Source organism: Pezoporus flaviventris, unplaced genomic scaffold (genome assembly GCF_033815535.1).
Source record: "Pezoporus flaviventris isolate CSIRO_AGI_PZ_B2104156 unplaced genomic scaffold, CSIRO_AGI_Pfla_v1 ptg000047l, whole genome shotgun sequence".
Taxonomy (NCBI): Eukaryota; Metazoa; Chordata; class Aves; order Psittaciformes; family Psittacidae; genus Pezoporus; species Pezoporus flaviventris.
The window spans coordinates 12,726,314-12,745,744 of NW_026892595.1; the positions used below are offsets into that span (position 1 = coordinate 12,726,314).

Genomic DNA, 19,431 nt, shown 5'->3' on the forward strand with positions numbered 1-19,431 from the left:
GCACTTCATAGATTGTTATTTTATCTTGACATGCCAAATACCCACCAATGTCTCATTACAGTTGCCCAGATACCACTGGAGTTCTTGGAAACCAGCACATTCACCAAGACTCAGAACCAAAAGTACTGGTCCATGAATAATTTATGATAGGAAATAGTTACACAAAGGACACAGAAAGAGGAACTTTGTCCATTATATCAGCATTTTCCGATATTCTCAATATTCTGCTGCACAGCCAAGACTCTTAGCCATCTTCTTCTGTGTAGGAAACTTTACTAGAGTATGGTGTAAATTATAATCTACTTATATAAAAAAGGAAAGGGCAAATTCAAACCTTGCAATAAACCAAATTTAACTGTATATTACAAACAGATCTCAAGGGTTTCTCAGAGGAGGTCAACCTGTACTTTAGGAGTTATCTAAACTGGCAAAAATTAATTTTATTGCCCATTACAAGGAAAACAGTTTTTCTTTAGATAGTGAATTTTACAATATTATCCTATTATTTTATAGACCCTACTTGAGCTAAGGAATAATAAACAATGGTGAGAAAAAGTGCTTCATGTTGCCCGACTTAAAAAGGATGGGTTTTTTTTCTGGATATACCCAATATACATTAAAAAAAAAAAAAAGTTTGAATTAAGCTTATCGGTATCAGTCACCATACAAGGCATATTCCTGCTCATAGATAATTAGGATAATTAGTCACAAATGTATGCGTCCCAGCTGTAGGAAGCCATAATATCTTTGGACAGATTCCTTATTCCACCCTGCTTTGGATGGACATCGAAGTGCAGGGGTTGGCAAGGATTTAATCACCGCAAAATGAGTCATCAAGCCAGATCAGTTTTGGAGCTTTTCTGTATACCATTTGAATACAAGCTAGTATATCTATACTAATAAATACAAGAGGTGAGAAAGTATTTTCTGCCTTTGAAGCCGAGTGCAGGTCTTGCACCTACACAGCTATGCTCTTTTCCATCTGCCTTAAGCAGGGCAACTGTATCTAAATTGCCTTTTGGGAATGGTTCTTCATATACACTATCTCCTCAGCTATGTCTCAGCAGACTATGGAAGTATACATGCCAGAAGGAAGTCAAGAAGATAGTATTAAACAGCATGTGGAACAAAAGACTGATGTTCAGCTTACGCTCTCCTACTGTTATTTACCAGTTTTCTGAAGGACTGTAACACTGACACAATGCCTGAACTAGCTTAAAGGCACTATACCAGTAATAAATATGAAGCTATTTTTATGTTTTCTTTACCTTGGTTTCAGAAGTTTTAAAATGTTGCCTTACTGCAGCCAAAATATCTTCAGTTTCATTCCGTGAAAAATAGTAACAGTCTTCATCATGTCTTAAATTAAGCATACTCTGTAGGTAAAACTTATAATCCTTATTATTCAAGCTGAGTTCTGAAGAGCATGCATCTCTACGATGAAGAATGTAGTAGAGAAGAATAAGAGAAATTCTCTCAAATACTTCTTCACTGAGATAGTCTTCTAAATTTCCACCAGCTATTAGTAATAAAGCATCTGGTTCAAGGCACTGCAAAAAAATAAAAATAAATGGAAATTCAACTCAAGCAACACATTGCCAGTCATCTGCCAATACAGTGAGAGAGAAAAACAGGAGAATTCAACTCTTATATTTAAGGAACTGAACCTAAGACTACACAGCAGCAGGCTGATGGAATGCCAGGAGGAGGGTGCAGGTAACTCATTGCAGTTCCATAGTGGCAAGATCACATGGTGTTTTTTTCCAGATCCCCTTGTGTCTTAATGAAATGTCAAGTATCAAAGGGATTTAAGATTTACTACAAACCAGCATCAACTGATCAATCATTGTAGCAAACTAAAAGCCTTCAACTGGCTTCAACAACTTATATTTCTGGTTATAAATATATTAGATAAGGTCAAGGGCTATTAAAATTTTCAATTGTGCATTCTATACGCATTTCTAAGACAACTACTGTGTCTGGGCTATAGATAATTTACGGTATGTAAACAGAAGTTATATCATATTCAATGCACTGTTAAGAGACTTAGTTGACCCTGCAATTATACAGCTATTTTTATTTTTTCTCAATGAATTCTGTTAACTGGAAAAATTTGGTCCTGTGCAGAGAGCCTTCACAGTCTCCACACCATTTAGTTCTCCAGATGCATTTCAAGAGGGGCTGAAATCGTATTCTTAGGTTGTGCAGGCTTTCTGTTTGAGCACAGATTTTTCAATACGTATATTATTAAATATGTACATAAACCTTGCAATTTTTCCTGATACAGACACTTTCCAGAAACTTTTGCCAGCTCAAGCAGAAGTTAGTCTTTAAAATTAGACCAGAAGACTAAAAGAGCTCTATGTCATGCTATGGGAAGGAAGATGCTGAATCCCAGAATAAAGAATCTTTTTTGAAGAGATCCTACAACTATTTTCATTCATTGTGTAGCTGTTTTATTCCAACTGGCTCCTTTCCCAGCATGTTATAGGCGTGCAAGCTAATCTCAACTATTATTGTAGAACAGCCAGACTGTACATTTCAGAGAACAAAGTACAACTCATGATGGTACCATGGGATGTTCAAAGCTGTACTTTAATAAATTCATGAATCCAGACAGAATTTAGTTTGTCAGACTAAATTGTTTGTGCCTGGAAGCATGATGCGTTGGTTGGTGTGTCTCACTTTGTATGCTAGTTCATTTTCCTATACAGAACCTGAGTAGAATCAAATGCATTGTCTTGTTCAGAAACCAATGTTCCCTGGAGGAACTGAGGGAACACTACTTTTCAATAGAAACAATTCTAACAAAAATTCTCACAAACAGTCTAAACAAGATCTGTAATTCTTTTCCTAATGCATGTCTCCGAGCATTAGTATTTGGCCTAGGAGGAATACAGCTATCCTGTTTTCTGTCCCCAAAGCCCTCAAGTTTATCAACTAGTCTTTTCAAAAACTCAGTAATAATAAAGTAAAAACAGTGCATGTAGTGGAAGATTTTCAAAGACTTCTATAAAATTTGAAAATCCAATAAGGATGAATTGTAATCACTGAGGCTGTTGTTTGCTCTTGCAAGGAAAATGACCGGAAAGGACATTGCTAGTTGGAAAGAAGCAGGTTCATTGCAAAAGATGCAGGTACTGCATAGTATATTGGTAGCCCTTAGAGGATAAACCTTAGGGAGATATTAAGAATACAAATTGCTTCATCACTGGTTATCTTGCTTTTACTAGTATTTTACAGCCATAACCATCTGCATGGCCTTGCTTTAGAAATACTTAGTTGCTGGGCAATGAACCTGAGTTTCTCTCAGTTAGAAGACAAGTTAGAAAACAATATCTTCCCACTGCAAGAAATACATGAATTGTGTTTTTAGGAGACAGAAAAAGACTCAAATGCCTTTCAATAGCTCCCAGCTCCTGTCCAAACAGTCTTGGGGCCAATACATAACTAGAACCAAAAACTGGTCTAAAAGAGTGTTAAACTTCACTGCTTTTAAATACCCATTGGAGATATCACTAACAAAAATAAATTTGAAAACAGTCATGTACTATGACCAGAATCCTGGATTTACACGGGAAAGTTGAGTCTGAAATCAATTAGTAATTTCCAACAAATATGTGGAAGAAAATACCAAGCTAGGGTGCGGCATTCTTTTTCAAATGTTTATGATCTTGAAGGATAGTGCTTCTTGCACAGTTTTTGTTATCTTGGTTTACCAAATCGTCTTGGAAGATTTCATCACGGTGGTATGTGGGCTGTATGTGACTGAAAATACCATCTCTCATAGATTTTCCACAGGGAATTGTGATCTTGTGGCACTGTCAGTGCAGAATATGAGCAGTCCTACTAACACAGCTGACGCTGAGAACTACTGAAAATGGTGAAAAACCTCAAATTCTTCCTCCAGGAAATTTCCAAGATGAAGCCTACACAGAGTGGAAGTCCTGACCAAAGTAAGATATTTTCGTCCAAGGACACAGGGTGCATGCTCTCCACAAATACAGGAAAAAAAATACAACAATCAAGAGAAGTGAAACTGAGAAGGAGAACAAGAAGGCCTAGACCCCTGCTTTGTGAAGTTTAGGAAGACTCTATACCCATTACTTTTTAATACTTTATCAGCTTTTGATCTGGGTCTGTATCTGGTACACATCCGTGGCCTGAATGTGCAAAAATTAAACTGCATGATCTCCTTCGTGAAAATTATCCATTTAGGGAACAACAGGCACTTGGCTTATTTACATATGAAATTCACATTGGGGTTAATACAATAAGTGGGAGCATTTGCAGAAAGGGCCAGGTAGGCAAGTAGATTTCTACTGCAAGGGAGGAAAAGTTCTCCATTACGTTGCTTGGCAAATTGCCATGAAGAGTATATTGTGAAATCATTCACCTTTTTGACCATCCTCATAATTCTGATAGAAAATGACACTCTGCTAATAGTAAGTCACTGAACAGTGTCAGAGCCAGAGTAACATTAATCAAAGCCAAGACCAATCGAGCCCTTTGTAGTCCCTTTAGCTAAGCTGCTCACTCACCACTGTCTCCATCCTACCAGGACCTGTGATCTGATTAGACTTGTTCCTTTCTTTGTCAAATGGGGAATCAGTTCTGAAAACATTCTAAACTCAACTAGACAACCAAACCTCTGTGAAGCTGTACCCAGGACTTTTTGCAGTTTCAGTTTGGATTTGTAGATTCCTTGTTCTGCCTTTGATTTTCCTTGACCTGAACTGCTAACCAAAACCCTCCCCTAAATCTTGATTATTTCAGTGAGGTGGCCCATAAATCTGAGACAACCCAGTGTGGGTTTTATTTTTTACGATCTAAAATACAATAAACAAAAAAAAAAAAAAAAGAAGTGTCAGAACTGGTCACCAGTTTTTACATATGTATTTTCACAGTGGAAATCGTCTGTGTCCCAAATTCAAGCTTTCATAGATTGAGGTAAAGGAGAAAGATCTTTATTGGAAAATAAACACTTGTTAACTTTTAAAGGAAAATGATTAGTGTTATGCAACTGAAACACAACACTTTAAAGGAATGCCTGTCATGTTTGGAATACTTCTTCATAAGCTCAAAAAATAAATAATAATGCAGAATGAAATCATCAAAGCAGGGACAACTTCCTGCTGCAACAACAAGCCCTTTACATGTTCAGGTTTTATATTCAGAAGAGTATCACTCTAATAAATAATTTTCAAACTCACTGACAATCCTGTAAGTATATCCCTCATTAATTGAAGCACTAACCAGATTACAATCCTCTTGCATGCCATAAATCCGCTGTGGGCACTCAGTTCTCTCCAGTAATATTTTGACCAGTTCTTGTGAGTGGTTCATGTGGAGCTCAGTGTTGTCAGCTGAAAGAACGCGTAAAACTTCCATCAGATAGCCTCGGCTGGGAGCATAGCTGCCATTCTGCCCATGCTCTTCCCCAAGCTGTCCTTCAGCAATGAGCACGCTGAATATGAAAGCGGAACATACCATCCCAAGAGCTGGGTGCTTGGTCAGAAAACACATCTCCTTTTCCTGCAGTGCGTGATCTGCACTGAATGTTGGATTGTTGTTTGCACTTCACAGCTTAAACTTGAAACCTGAGGAATCTGAATGGTAAAGGGAAAAAAAAAACAAACCCCAAACCAACCCTTTAATTAGTGTGAATGCAATACGTTTGCAAGGATTTATTAATTGGTTGGCTAAGCTGATTTGCAGTGACAAGCTGTTTTTGAACAACAGGGAGCCTGTAAGGGCTTTACAGCCCAGAACAGCAGGAAACTAAGACAACCATGGCCTTAAAACTTCTGTAGAATTACCAACAAGATGTTGACTCAAAGTGCCCTTCTCTCCTCTTAAAAGTAAAGTGTAAGGTTTTCATTTCAGTGCTATGCTATTTCATTCACTAACAATCCTCTTCAGTAAGAACGGGAAAATACCATAGCTTTCACTTTCTTTCCATTATGAAACAGGGTTTTAGTAGCAAAAATAGCTTTAAATAAAGATTACTAGTCTAATTCTGATATGAGTGTGCAGTAGTTATGTTACATGAAAATGATATAGAGCAGGTTTTATTTTTGATACACTTTACCAATGTTACCAAACTCTAACTATACAACACAAAACAGGAATGAGCAGGGTTTATGTAAAAATTAGTGATATTTTATGGTCAGATGAAAGAGATACAAAACTGAGGTCATCATTTCATTCGCAGAACTTGGTAAATAAACAAGACAAACATAGCAGAAGGAGCAAGTTTAACTTGTTAATTCTAGATGTAAAAGACATTTTGTACTGTAAATCTATCTTGTCACTATCTTTCCTAATATACCATCACCTCTGCTTTAGCAGTAATCTATCTCAATATCAAAGAGCAAGAGACATAAAAGAGTTTCACTTCTGTTTTCCACAAAGAAGTTTTGATTTTATTCATGGGCAGATGCTGGCAGTGACCTACATTTTCAGATGATAATGCACATGTTAAACAGCTACACGTAAGTTCAGATTCTTTTCACTACTATATGATATGTGTGTCTTATTTTAAAGACAAATCTGCTAACCAAGTGTTGAAAATGAAAAAAGAACTGCTAAATTCAAGTTGGCATTCACTCAGATAAAGATTAGTATGTTTTCAGAAGCTAGGAAATCTTTTGGTATTTAGATATATTTCACTGTTAGAGATTAGGAATATGCATCTTTGTTACGAGGAAGCACTTTTTTCTAAACATTATTTTCTTACCTTCTGAAGGGTAAAAGAATGCTTGTGTGTCTAGCTTTGTGGCCTTCTGAATCCTTAGAAGTATTTTAGCTGCTGGAAGTCCAATGTTTTTAAAATTCCTTGATGGTGCTCTGGAAGCTGGAGAGGATTAGTTTATTGCTGCCTTGAAAAGTTTTCAGTTGCTATGGAGAGAGCTGCTCTTAAGGTAGCAATGGAGGTGGATGGGAATTAGAACATGTTCTTCTTGGCAAGTTCTAAGCATCATGTTATTGAATGGATTTCACATATTTTAGTAGTTATCATTTTATGTAAACAGTCTATTTTAGTGGTGCAAGATGCACAAAATCTATCGAAGAATGTATTTCATTGTGATGGATAATACATGAAAGCACTCTGTTTTCTACATTACTACATTAGCTGATCAATTCTATGACAAACCTGACCTTTTTTTTCCCATCAAAACATTAATTCTTTTTACAAATAGGAGAACAGAAGAGAAATAGAAACCTTTTCAAGCACCTCCATGGAAAAATGGTACTTTCCTTTGTGAAACACTGTCCATAGAGAACAGACTCTTTCATCCCTTTTTATTCTGTGCCACATTTGCAACCATTAAAAAAGCTGGGATAGCTCAGACTGCAGTGAAAAAAATTTCTTCCACCCACTCAGATTTTCCAGAGGGATGCCATTACAAAGTCAACATTTACGGCACCATGCCATTACAAGAGTATTGCACAGGCAGTTGGTTAAAACTGTCACGTCTGACAGTTTTCCACAGCAACAGGTATGCCAGTCATAACCCTCTCCCACCTTCCAAACCTTCAGTGCAGTAAATGAAGAATTAGTATCTCAGTTGGCTCAACAGTGGAGCAGTAAGCCTGTGATAATAGAAACGTCATAATTCCCTTTAAAGCTAGATTGACAAAAATTCCTGGGTTATAAAATGCCAGTAATATTTCTTACAAGGTGGTGCGCTTAAAGAGAACAGCCTTGTTTTAGTAAGGCTGACAACTCACAACTGATACTCACTATAAAAAAAAAAAAAAGAAAAAAAAAAGATTGAACTGACAAGACCAGTTTGAGGGAAATGAAAAAATGTAAACAAATATTCTCAAAGATTCATGAAGTGTGTGCAAACTCTTGTGTGACCAAGACTCGGCATTTTAAAAATCAGTCTTACTAATAGATACTCAAGTACAAAAACCACCTCATATTTGTAGCAAAGTATTTTTCATTTTACTTAACAAGTTACAAAAGATATTTATCAAATTTTGCCAAATATGCAATTTCATGCAAAAAAGAATTACAGAAATTTTCATCTCCGGCATTTATTTTTATATAAATGACTGAAAAGCAGAAACACATGATAATATGCATCTCCAACAGCTTTTATATAATTTGTGCTGTGAAACAAGGCTAACTATGTCCAGACTTGTTCCACTAATAAAAATAATTCCTCAGATAATGAGGGAATACCTTCCAGCATTTAATTCCAGGGATTGCTCAATCTCCAAACAAACATAGAATAGGTTTATCTATGTATAACTTGGTGTTTTGCATATAATTACAGATTGAAACTAAGAACTCATTCTATGCAATTAAAGTGTACAAAAAGAGGGTGAATTGTTTCAGTTTATTGAGAGAAGCTAACATTCAAAAACACATTTGATGATTTATAACTACTGAAAGCTGCTGAGAGAAGATTTACATAATAATACTGGCTATATCTTACATTAACATTTACATAACACAGTGATGGTAAAAAAAAAGGGGAAGAGTTCAGTGTATTAAAATGATAATTACTGGTACAGGGTACTATGGCTGATTTCAAAGGAGAAATTACTTCCCTTTTCAAGTGTTGCAAACCTCCTCTAGCTTGTAAATGAGTTTCTTGGTGGTGGCAAAACCACTGATGTTGACTCAAGCCCCAACCTCTGCTTTTACCCCCGACATGAGAGCACTACCCGTGCTTTTCTATCACTGTCAAAGAATTTTTCTGTCTACACAGCATTTGGATTGCTACTTTTGAAGTAATTGCTAGCATCAATTGCTATGTCCTTTTCTCAAACCCTTCATTAGTATTAGCATTTTTCCCCTACTACCTACCTATCCTGATGTGCCAACTGACAAAATGGAGCAGAGGTAATAACAGAGCTGTGCAGTTAGATGACTATTAGAAGCTCACTAAGATACACAGAGAGAAAGAAATGACTAGTACAGGTTAATGTCTTAAAACCTCCCAAAGCACCTATCACTATTATTATTCTCTCATGTGGTTTGTAACGTTCTCTCCTAAGTCCCTGCTATTTTGGCTCCAATTCAATTGCATGTCTTTCAGTGATTTTTATTAAAGGGGGGAAAAACGTCCATGCATAATTCTTGTAAGCCAGTGACCCTCAACTAACAATAGAATGATAAAATGCATGGAAGAAAGAGCCCTCAGAGAAACTGAAGAACTGGGGTAACTCAAATGGAAGTAGCTCACCATTCTAATATGACAACAGACTGCATATTGCAAAACCAGACACATGTTGAACTTCCTGATTAAATAAGCAAATGAAACCTTATTTTTATTCTATTTTACACTTAGTTAAGGGCCTTGGCATGATCAAACACGGATCTGAGCTCAAGAATTTACAGAGATAATCGGTCATTTTCAATCATTTTATCAGTTACCATGGAGGTATACTTGCAAGAGAGTAACTGATTGCTGACAGGCGTAGGTACACGTCTCAGGAGAGTAACACAAGAAACATGATAAGAGGAAGATTGATAAAAATGGGAACTTCTCAAAACTTTTTATTTTCATTTCATGATTGGAGTCATGATCTCATACAACCACATATCAAATTTGCTCCACACATGAATTATTTTACGGCTTAGAAAGCCCACATAGTATTACCTAACTTGCATGCTAGTGAACAGGAGTGAAGGCAATTTCCAACTGGCATAACCAGACACAGACACATGTGACAAGCACATGCAGCAAGCCCTCTTTGATTATAGGATTTTTACTTATTTGCTTTTAATTTTAAGTGAACCAGTAAGATTTACTGCAGCTCGTTTCTCCCACCTAGACACCTGCTGCAAGAACAAAAGCAAGTTGCACATTCAAAAATGCCACGTATAACCGCACTTTGCAATTAACTGTTTTTTCAACAGATCGGTGAATGGACTACATAGGAATAGGAAAACTCTTTAGAGAACTCACTTCGAGATGGCAAGGACATTTCTGAGAGTTCCACCAACCTGACAAATGCCTTAATTGTATTTATACAGCAGAATGGGAGAGGATGCAGGCATCATTTTAGCAAGACCCCTGCTGAACTTCACAGATTACTGAGAAACACAGCTACATAACTCTTATTCTTTAGATACTGTATAGCTTGTTTTGATAGACCATGCAATTGTGTTTTTTGCCCTTTTATCAATCACAGCAATCATGGCAAATAGAAAAGAATCCTGTGGCACTGTAGATTTCCTCCATGTTATTAATGTGATATGTGCACATTGCTATAATTACAGCTGTAGGCAGCATATTGACACATGAAAAGACTACATTTTACATGTAATTTGTATAGATTTTCAATATATAAAGCATGCTTGCCAATGAATTAATGCCAGACTGCTGCAATAAAAAATGCCAAAGCTTTAAAATTACCACAGTCTATTCAGCTTCACTGGCCTCACATGTCAATCCTAACAATATCACATATATTAAGATTGTCAATGAATAAAATAAATGAATGCTATTGAAATTATCTGAGTTAAATATATTAGCGAAGTTACATATATTAATATGTGTCTGTCGTGGTTTAAGCCCAGCCAGCAACCCAGAACCACGCAGCTGCTTGCTCACTCTCCCCACCTTCCTCCCCCTCCCCACCCCTTCCTCCCCTTTTCCCTGCTCCCAGAGGGATGGGGAGGAGAATCAAAAGAATGTAACTCCCATGGGTTGAGATAAGAACAGCCCAGTAACTCAGGTATAACACAAACCAATGCTGCTACCACCAATAATAATAATGATAAGGGAAATAACAACGGAAGAGAACACAACCTCTTACCACCTGCCAACCAATATCCAGCCCGACACGAGCAGTGATCTAACCCTTCTGGGTAACTAGCCCCAGTTTATATAGTGGGCATGATGTGCTGTGGTATGGAATACCTCTTTGGCTAGTTTGGGTCAGGTGTCCTGTCTCTGCTTCCTCCCGACTTCCCCTCCTCCCTGGCAAGAGCATGAGACTCAGAAAGTCCTTGGTCAGAGTAAACATTACTAAGCAGCAACTAAAAACATCGGTGTTATCAGCTCTGTTCTCAGGCTGAAAGTCAAAAACACAGCACTGCACCAGCTACTAAGAAGAAGAAAAATGACTGCTACTGCTGAACCCAGGACAATGTCTCTGGAACAAGCCTTGTATTAGTGTAGGATTGCAAAATTCACCTATTAGCTGAAAGTTTCCTAAGGCCTGGAAATTTAGTTACATTAAAAACAGCTTATATGGGTTAACAGAAAGAAAGTGTTCATTGATACGGAAAGTGGTTCTAAAATTTTATTAAATGCCCCCATTTTACTACAGACTTCTTTCTCACACAACCTCACCATTGCTGACTATCTGGCTGTGTTTCAACAAAAACAAACACACACCCCCCCCCACCCCACCCCCCCCAAAAAAAATAAACAAACCAAACCCCCAAAAGCCATCAATACTATTCAAAGGTAACTTTAATTATAATAAGAACATAGTCAGAGTAGGAGATGTAAGTATCTTGGGCAAGAAAATGAGGGAGCTTCAGAAGGAAGTATATGATGCTGCTCATTTTGAAGTTAAAAAAACATATGGGGAAAAAATGCTCTTGTGTTCATCCCTAGGAACTTAAGCAGCCTAGCTTTGCTGAAGATATCTAGACATTAAACAACACTGCCTGTTGTTTGGTTATGCCCTGGAGCATAATCAGACTCTATTATGTTTACTGTTTGGTCCTGCTTCTTTGGGTTTCCAAAAGACACAGGGCAAAAACCCCAGAAGCTGATTTTACTAACAATGTTCCATCCAGTACAAAGCATTTACAGTCCAACTAAATAAGTAAAACTATAAATTTAAATATCCCCAATGAAATATTATGCGGTATTATAGCATAGAACACCAAGTGATATTTTAAAGGAAAAATATAAGGTTTTAAAATTGAAAACTAACCTTTCAACAGTTATGTTATTTACCTTATAGGAAACTTGTGTATCTTACATTGCTGCTTCAGTCACTAACTTCTAAGCCCAACATATTGGAATGTACCTTTCTTGTTGGATAGTAATCGTATGCTCAAAAACCATTCAAAGGTCCCTTTATGTAATTTTTCCTACTTCATACAATATTTTATATATAATTTTTACTATTATAGAAATTAAGAAGTGTTTACTCACATGACTTTTGATTTTCAAACTATGACTCAGTGTTCAGTTGCTCTAAAGAAATTCTTCTCACAACAGGGAGGAGTCATTGCAAGCAAACACCATGGTAACTGTTGCACGAGAGAAGAGTGATGTTCCTCAAGGCTTTCTAGACTACCTAAAAACAAAGGAAAAATAAGTTTCTGGGTCATGAATAAAAGCCAGGGTGAGGGGAGGGAAGAGAGTTTCTTTACCTCCTTTGTTTAAATTCAGGAAGTTTGTAGGTGGCACCAACACTAAGAATAGCTTACAGAATAGTTGAGTGACTAGATAAGCTTCAAGTAATAGTTACTGAAAAAATAAAGGTGAAAAGAAACAAAGAAAATCCAAGAATAGAAGGACCCTGAAAAAAACAGTATTGATAAGAAACAAATAAATTTAACCAAATACAAACTTCTTCACATTACAATGAACCTAATTTCCACCTTTATTAAAACTACTGATTAACTAATATTTCTCCCATGTAATCCAGTATTATACCCACTGTCTGAAGGTTTGGTAACAAGAGAAGTGAGAAGGGAGTTTTTTATCATAAGAAATTCTCATACCTCATGAAAGATTTTAAAGTTGTTTATCTGTATATAACCATAGATAACCTAAATACCCATATTCACAATGAGTGCATGCATACATGCAGCAAATACAAAATCAACTTTTCAGATACAGTTTGAGTTAACACAGCATTGTTCTATCCAATATAGGAACAAGTACTATTTTATCATCAAGAGGACACATTGTTCATTCTGCTCAGTGTTGGCGACAGAATTCTTTGTATAGAACCATAGAATAGTTAGGTTTGAAATGACTTTAAGATCATCTAGTTCCAACCCCCTGCCATGGGCAGGGACACCTCCCATTAAACCATGCCACTCAAGGATTTGTCCAACTGGGCCTTGAAAACCACCAGGGATGGAGCATTCACAACTTCCTTGGGCAACCCATTCCAGTGCCTCACCTCCCTCAGTAAAGAACTTCTTCCTTATATACAGTCTAAATTTCGCCTGTTTAAGTTTGAACCCATTACCCCTTGTCCCACCACTACAGTCTCTAATGAAGAGTCCCTCTCCAGCATCCCTATAGGCCCCCTTCAGATACTGGAAGGCTGCTGTGATGTCTCCACACAGCCTTCTCTTCTCCAGGCTAACAGCCCCAACTTCCTCAGCCTGTCTTCATACGGGAGGTGCTCCAGTCCCCTGATCATCCTCATGGCCCTCTTCTGGACTTGTTCCAACATTTCCATGTCCTTTTTATGTTGAGGACACCAGAACTGCACACAATACTCCAGGTGAGGTCTCACAAGAGCAGAGTAGAGGAGAAGGATCACCTCCTTCAACCTGCTGGTCATGCTCCTTTTGATGCACCCCAGGATACAGTTGGCTTTCTGGGCTGCGAGTGCACACTGAAGCCGGCTCATGTTCATTTTCTCATCAACCAACACCCCCAAGTCCTCCTCCGCAGGGCTGCTCTGAATCTCTTCTCTGCCCAACCTGTAGCTGTGCCTGGGATTGCTCTGACCCAGGTGTAGGACATTGCACTTGTCATGGTTAAACTTCATAAGGTTGGCATCAGCCCACTTCACAAGTGTGTCAAGGACCCTCTGGATGGCATTCCTGCCCTCCAGCGTATCAACTGAACCACACAGCTTGGTGTCATCAGCAAATGAGGGCACACCCAATCCCACTGTCCATGTCAGCGACAAAGATGTTGAACAAGACTGGTCCCAACACCGATCCCTGAGGGACACCACTGGTTACTGGTCTCCAGCTGGACATTGAGCCACTGACCACAACTCTCTGCGCGCGGCCATCCAGCCAGTTCTTTATCCACTGAGTGGTCCATCCATCAAATTGATGTCTCTCCAATTTAGAGACAAGGATGTCATGTGGGACAGTGTGGAACGCTTTACACAAGTCCAGGTAGATGACATCAACTGCTCTACCCCTGTCCATCAGTTCCGTAGCCCCATCACAGAAGGCCACCAAATTGGTCAGGCAGGATTTCCCCTTAGTGAAGCCATGCTGGCTGTCACCAAGCACCTTGTTGTTTTTCATGTGCCTTAGCATGCCACCCAGGAGAATCTGCTCCAAGATTTTGCCAGGCACAGAGGTGAGACTGACTGGCCTATAATTCCCCTGGTCATCCATTTTCCCCTTCTTGAAAATGGGGGTTATATTTCCCTTTTTCCAGTCATAGGGAACTTCACCTGACTGCCGTGATTTCTCAAATACGATGGCCAGCAGCTTCGCAACTTCATTCACCAGCTCCTTCAGGACCCATGGATGGATCTCATCAGGACCCATGGACTTGTGCACGTTCAGATTTTTAAGATGGTCTCGAACCAGTTCCTCTCCTACAGTGGGCCCAAGGTCTTCATTCTCACAGTCCCTGCATCTGCCTTCCAAGACCTGGGTGGTTTGGTCAGAGCCTTTGCCAGTGAAGAGTGAGGCAAAGAAGTCATTCAGAACCTCAGCCTTCTCCAAATCCTGTGTAGCCAGTTCTCCCAAGAGCTTCCTGAGGGGGCCTACATTCTCCCTAGTCTGTTTTTTATTTGCTACGTACTTGTAGAATCCCTTCCTGTTATCTTTAATACCTCTAACTAAGTTAAATTCTAACTTTCCTAAACTGGTCCCTAGCTTCCCGGACAACATCCCTGTACTCTTCCCAGGCCGCCTGTCCTTGCTTCCACTTATTATAAGCCTCTTTTTTCATTTGAATTTTCCTCAGGAGCTCCTTATCCATCCAAGGAGTTCCTGGAACAGAATTGCTATATTTTAATAATTCTTCAGTGAATTTAGCATCTCTTTGCCATTGGTTGTTTCCTTAGTTGTAGAAGAAAACAACTGTGGGTTCAGTGTTTATTATACTAAGAAGCACCAGAATAACTCATCATACTGAGGTGCGATATTGGTATCGTCATTCTTTTCCTGTCCTGTAAATAAATATTCAAAGCAGCTTATGAAATGTATAGAAGATCCCATGACGGGCAACAGGAGTGCTCACCTAGAGAAGTATTTTATTACATCTGTATATTCTCTGTGCACAAATGTATATACAAGCAGTATGACACAAGTCAAAATAATATAAAAGAACAATAAAAATCCCTATATCTGATTCAATACGATTATTCTGTTTCTTATATAAACACAACAATGTTTTCTCTCTACTTACTGAATTCACCTCATAAGTACGTGTGACAATAACCATAATTATTCCCAATGAAGTATCTTTACAATAATATTAGATATTTTCCATCTTTCCTTTGGTTATGTGCAGGCAAAGATTACATTTGCCTCTTTTATGATTAGACAGTCTACATACCTTATAACTCCTATGGATGAGTGATACATGCGGGTCCTAATCCTCCATTATTTCCCATCCTAGAAATTCTTCTTATAACCCTGTAAAAAATGCTTATTATATAGTGTTATTTTTCACATCAAGCCTAAAACTCCATGCATGTAATTCTTTCTGCATGAAAATGAGTATCCTCTATAGCCAATGTCATCAGCAAACTTTATGCCAAAAAAAAATTTAAGAAAGTATAAGAAAAGTCTAAGACCTGAATCTTGGAAGATCTCTCTAGCAACCTAATGCCAGGTCAATCAATCCCTTTTCCAAAATAACCTATAACCTTTTATATTTTTACCCAAACTCAATTTTTCCATGTCCTCCAGTTTAATAAGTAATTTCCTAGTTGGTACCACACCACACAGTTATCCATAATTGTTATAGTGACATTCTGTAGATCAACTGCATCTGCGTTATCCTGGATAAAAACCAGTAATTTAAAAACAAACAGAAAAATTGACATTCCTAGTAGTTTATGAATTCGTTCCTCTTTACCAACTTTTGAATAGAATCAATGGCTTATTTTTAGCAATAACCATTTCTTTTTCATAAAAGTAGAAAGTCACAAAATACAGAATTAGATCTTTCTAGTTGTATAGATGTATTGAATAAATTAAAATATTGAAAACATAAAATAATATTAAAAATATTGAACATATTGAAAATAAATCCAGTGTAGATGCAGATTACAAAAAAGCACTTTAAAATAACATGCAATTATACTGCATCAAAATGGTTGGCAGTAGAAACACTTTTTTAATCCTTCTAATTGTACTCAGACTGTTTGTAGGTAAGTAAATATTTGTGTTTGTTCTGGAAGTTACTAAAAATATATATACATAATCAGCCAAGCTAAAATACAAGTTTGCTCCAATCCAAGCCAAACGGACAGGGTACTATGCTAACTCTAAAGACACTGACTCTATTCCCACTAGACTGCTGTTTCTGAAGAACTAAAAACCAGTTAATGAAATGTTGCTCAACTTTTGAAGGTAGCAGCACTGGCATAACCAGGGCTCCATCCTGTTCTCAAATTGCTTTTCTCATTTCTACTTGTTTTACCTATGTTATATACGACACTTATTGACTATACTTACAAATTATATAGATGGTACCAGTTAATATCAATGCAAACACATGGAGGCCTGTGAGTTGCAAAGCAGATTTCAAGCATGGACCTTGGACTCCTCCTTTGTTAATCATCTCAATAACATCAGCTCATTGCCTAAACACATTTCACCATCTTCAGAAAATTAATGAAGCTACAGTACACTTTTTTTTTGCAGTAAGGCTATTCTCGTATCACAAATAATAATGAGGGGCTCACTTCACTTACTAGTGAAGACACATGTAAGGATCCTAGCCATGCTGACAGCGAGCAGGAATAAACAAATAAATAGTGGTAATGCAGATACATTTCAGAACTAATACAGGATACTTGGTTTCAGGGCTGAAGGCCTTCTCTGTCAGGTACCAGAAGAGAATTTACTCTAAAGCAGCTGGCAGTAGTGTATGTATCACACCAGTGGGCCCTAAATTTCATCAAGCATAGAAAGCCTTATAATACACAGCTGCAAATGTTCACGCAGAAGTCTTTGTAACAACGTCACTCATTGTGATGTTGGTTGGTATTTTAAGCCTTAATTACTGATTTTGAACTGTTACCACCCAGACAATCTAGGACTAATCAGTACCTGTAATCTCCCACACACTGTTCCAAGAACTACTTGCCTGCATTTTCTATTTAATTCTAATTATAATGTCCTATATAGGAAACATGAACAGCCTGTATTACAGTTGTCTTTTCATCAAGATAATAATTGAAAATTTAAAGTAAATAACTCTAATTTTGAATGTTTGTTCCTACAAACCACTTGGTTATCTCAAAGATGCTCCATACTGTATAAATTCCACTGTCCACTCACTGAAAACATGTTTTACTGAAACTATGCCTTTTAGAAAATTCAAGGTAAGCTAGAGATTTCCTATAAGAAATTATAGTACCAATAAGAAATTACTTTCTTCTTAGTTTTGCATATATAATTTATACTCAATTACGTGGAAGGATTTCCACCTATGTCTTCCAATTCACGCTTTTAAGGACAGAGGAGATCATTTAGGATCATTACACAGTCTGGCATTAAAGCAGGACAAAAAAACTATACCCAGGAATTTCTGAAATAAACCCGTTGTGGGTTTGTATTCTAAGACATATTTATGTACAAAATTCAGCCCTTATCAAAATCTTCATTTGAAGATCTAAACCATCAACAGGGAAGTTATATCAGAGCTTTATTACTCCCACATTTAAAATGTATGCATCATACTTCCAGTGTGGATTTGTTTAGCTTCAGGTACTTCACCTAAACTTCAGCACAGTTAAACATTCAATACAGTGGAAAAACTGTTACAAACGTAAACAGATGCTGACCATTATCATTATGTGTCATCTTTTCTTTTTTTGTTAAATATTGAGAGAAATGTTAGCATTTGATCAAAACCACCCTCCTGAAAGCCTATTCTGATATTTAACAACTTGCCATTCACAATTCATTTAATTGAATTAATATTGTTTTATGGCATCCCACAAAGTAATTTTTTTTTAAACTGCAGTCATTCACGAATCAGGTGAAAGCTTCATAGAAGCCTAGGCTTCTGCACTGTTACCTCTGTCAGAGAAGATTATTATCTTATGAAATGCATATCACAGTTGGTTTGTCCTTATCCTTTTCCCATATAATCATATTGATTAGTATTAACTATGTTACTCTCCTTTAACTCTTCACTAACTGCATTCTACAGTGCTTTTCTCTGCTTGATGTCTGGTGAAATGGTCTTATAGATACCCAGTCACCCTGTTTACCCTTATTGAAATATTGAAACAACTTGGTTTTCTTCCATTCTGCGAAACTTCATCATGCTCCAAGACATGTTCTTTTAAGAAAAAACAAACAATGGGCTAGAATGCTCTGTAACCAATGCTGCTGGCCAAGTATATGCTATCTTATCTGATAAAATGGAAAAAAAATTAACTGAAATAATTTGGTTATAACAGAGTAGAAAGTATATCAAAGTAAGGCACTACACAAACTATTTCTTTCCAAAGCTACCATACTAATACACTTACTTTTACTTCAGTGGTCAATCCTTCTCTATCAGTGACAGTGGCCTTTAATTTAGAACTAGGCTACACAGATTTTGGCAAGCGTGCTAATTGTAATTTTAGAAAGTTCTGAAATGTTGATTTCAAAGCACTGTGCTAATGATAATATCTTCATCTTAAAGATTAAAAAATTAAATATTCCAATTATATTTATAAGGCAAATTCTTATTAGCTCCCATACCATTAAACTATTTAGGCAGTCTTGAATTGCAGTCCATGCTAACTCTCTGCTGAGCAAGTGCTTGTACTTTGATTTTGCAGCTGGGAATTTATACTGAAATGCTCAATGTGAGTAGCTTGGAAACACCAGAGGCAGAAACCTTCCTGGAACTGAGGGTCTGCTACAAGCAAATTGTCCTCTTGGTATGATACTAACCAAGCTTACTGGAGTTCTGCTCTTGTTTCCCTGCTCCCTTCTACACACTTGGAAATAGATTATGAAATATGCAAGAACAACATTTAACCTAACTTCCCTTTTCCCCACTGCCCATTTTAAACATAAACACGCAGACAAATTTGAAAAATCAGAAATGTAAAGTGTAATCTTAGTTTTCACAAGTTACTTAGATGAACCTGAAGTATTTATTAGCAATTAGATACACTTGCTTACACTTAACATACAATCTGCAGCCCAGTGTAAGGTCCAAAATAGCCAAGTAAAATAAGTCAATGGCTGGCACTCATAAGCTGGAAAAAGAAAGCCTAAGTGGATTAGTATGCAGAGCATTAGTGCACTGGGTACTTCTAAAAATT

General features: G+C 37.3%; 1 protein-coding gene across 5 annotated transcripts in view; it reads right to left on the reverse strand.

Annotated features, from left to right (window-relative positions):
• Positions 1 to 18,886, reverse strand: part of SLC39A12 (solute carrier family 39 member 12) — a 47,014-nt gene extending 28,128 nt beyond the window's left edge. The window contains exons 1-5 of one of the 5 annotated variants that reach the window (XM_061468307.1): positions 18,643 to 18,886; positions 12,141 to 12,285; positions 6,740 to 6,912; positions 5,257 to 5,609; positions 1,269 to 1,550 (exon numbers count right to left, since the gene is read on the reverse strand). In XM_061468307.1, coding sequence (XP_061324291.1) covers positions 1,269 to 1,550; positions 5,257 to 5,526 — 552 coding nt within the window. In that variant the 5' untranslated portion in view covers positions 5,527 to 5,609; positions 6,740 to 6,912; positions 12,141 to 12,285; positions 18,643 to 18,886. Of the gene's footprint in view, positions 1 to 1,268; positions 1,551 to 5,256; positions 5,610 to 6,739; positions 7,148 to 12,140; positions 12,286 to 18,642 lie in introns of those variants that run through there. The other 4 variants (XM_061468306.1, XM_061468311.1, XM_061468309.1 and 1 more) reach the window with 4 other exon arrangements.
• Positions 18,887 to 19,431: the final 545 nt, after the last annotated feature.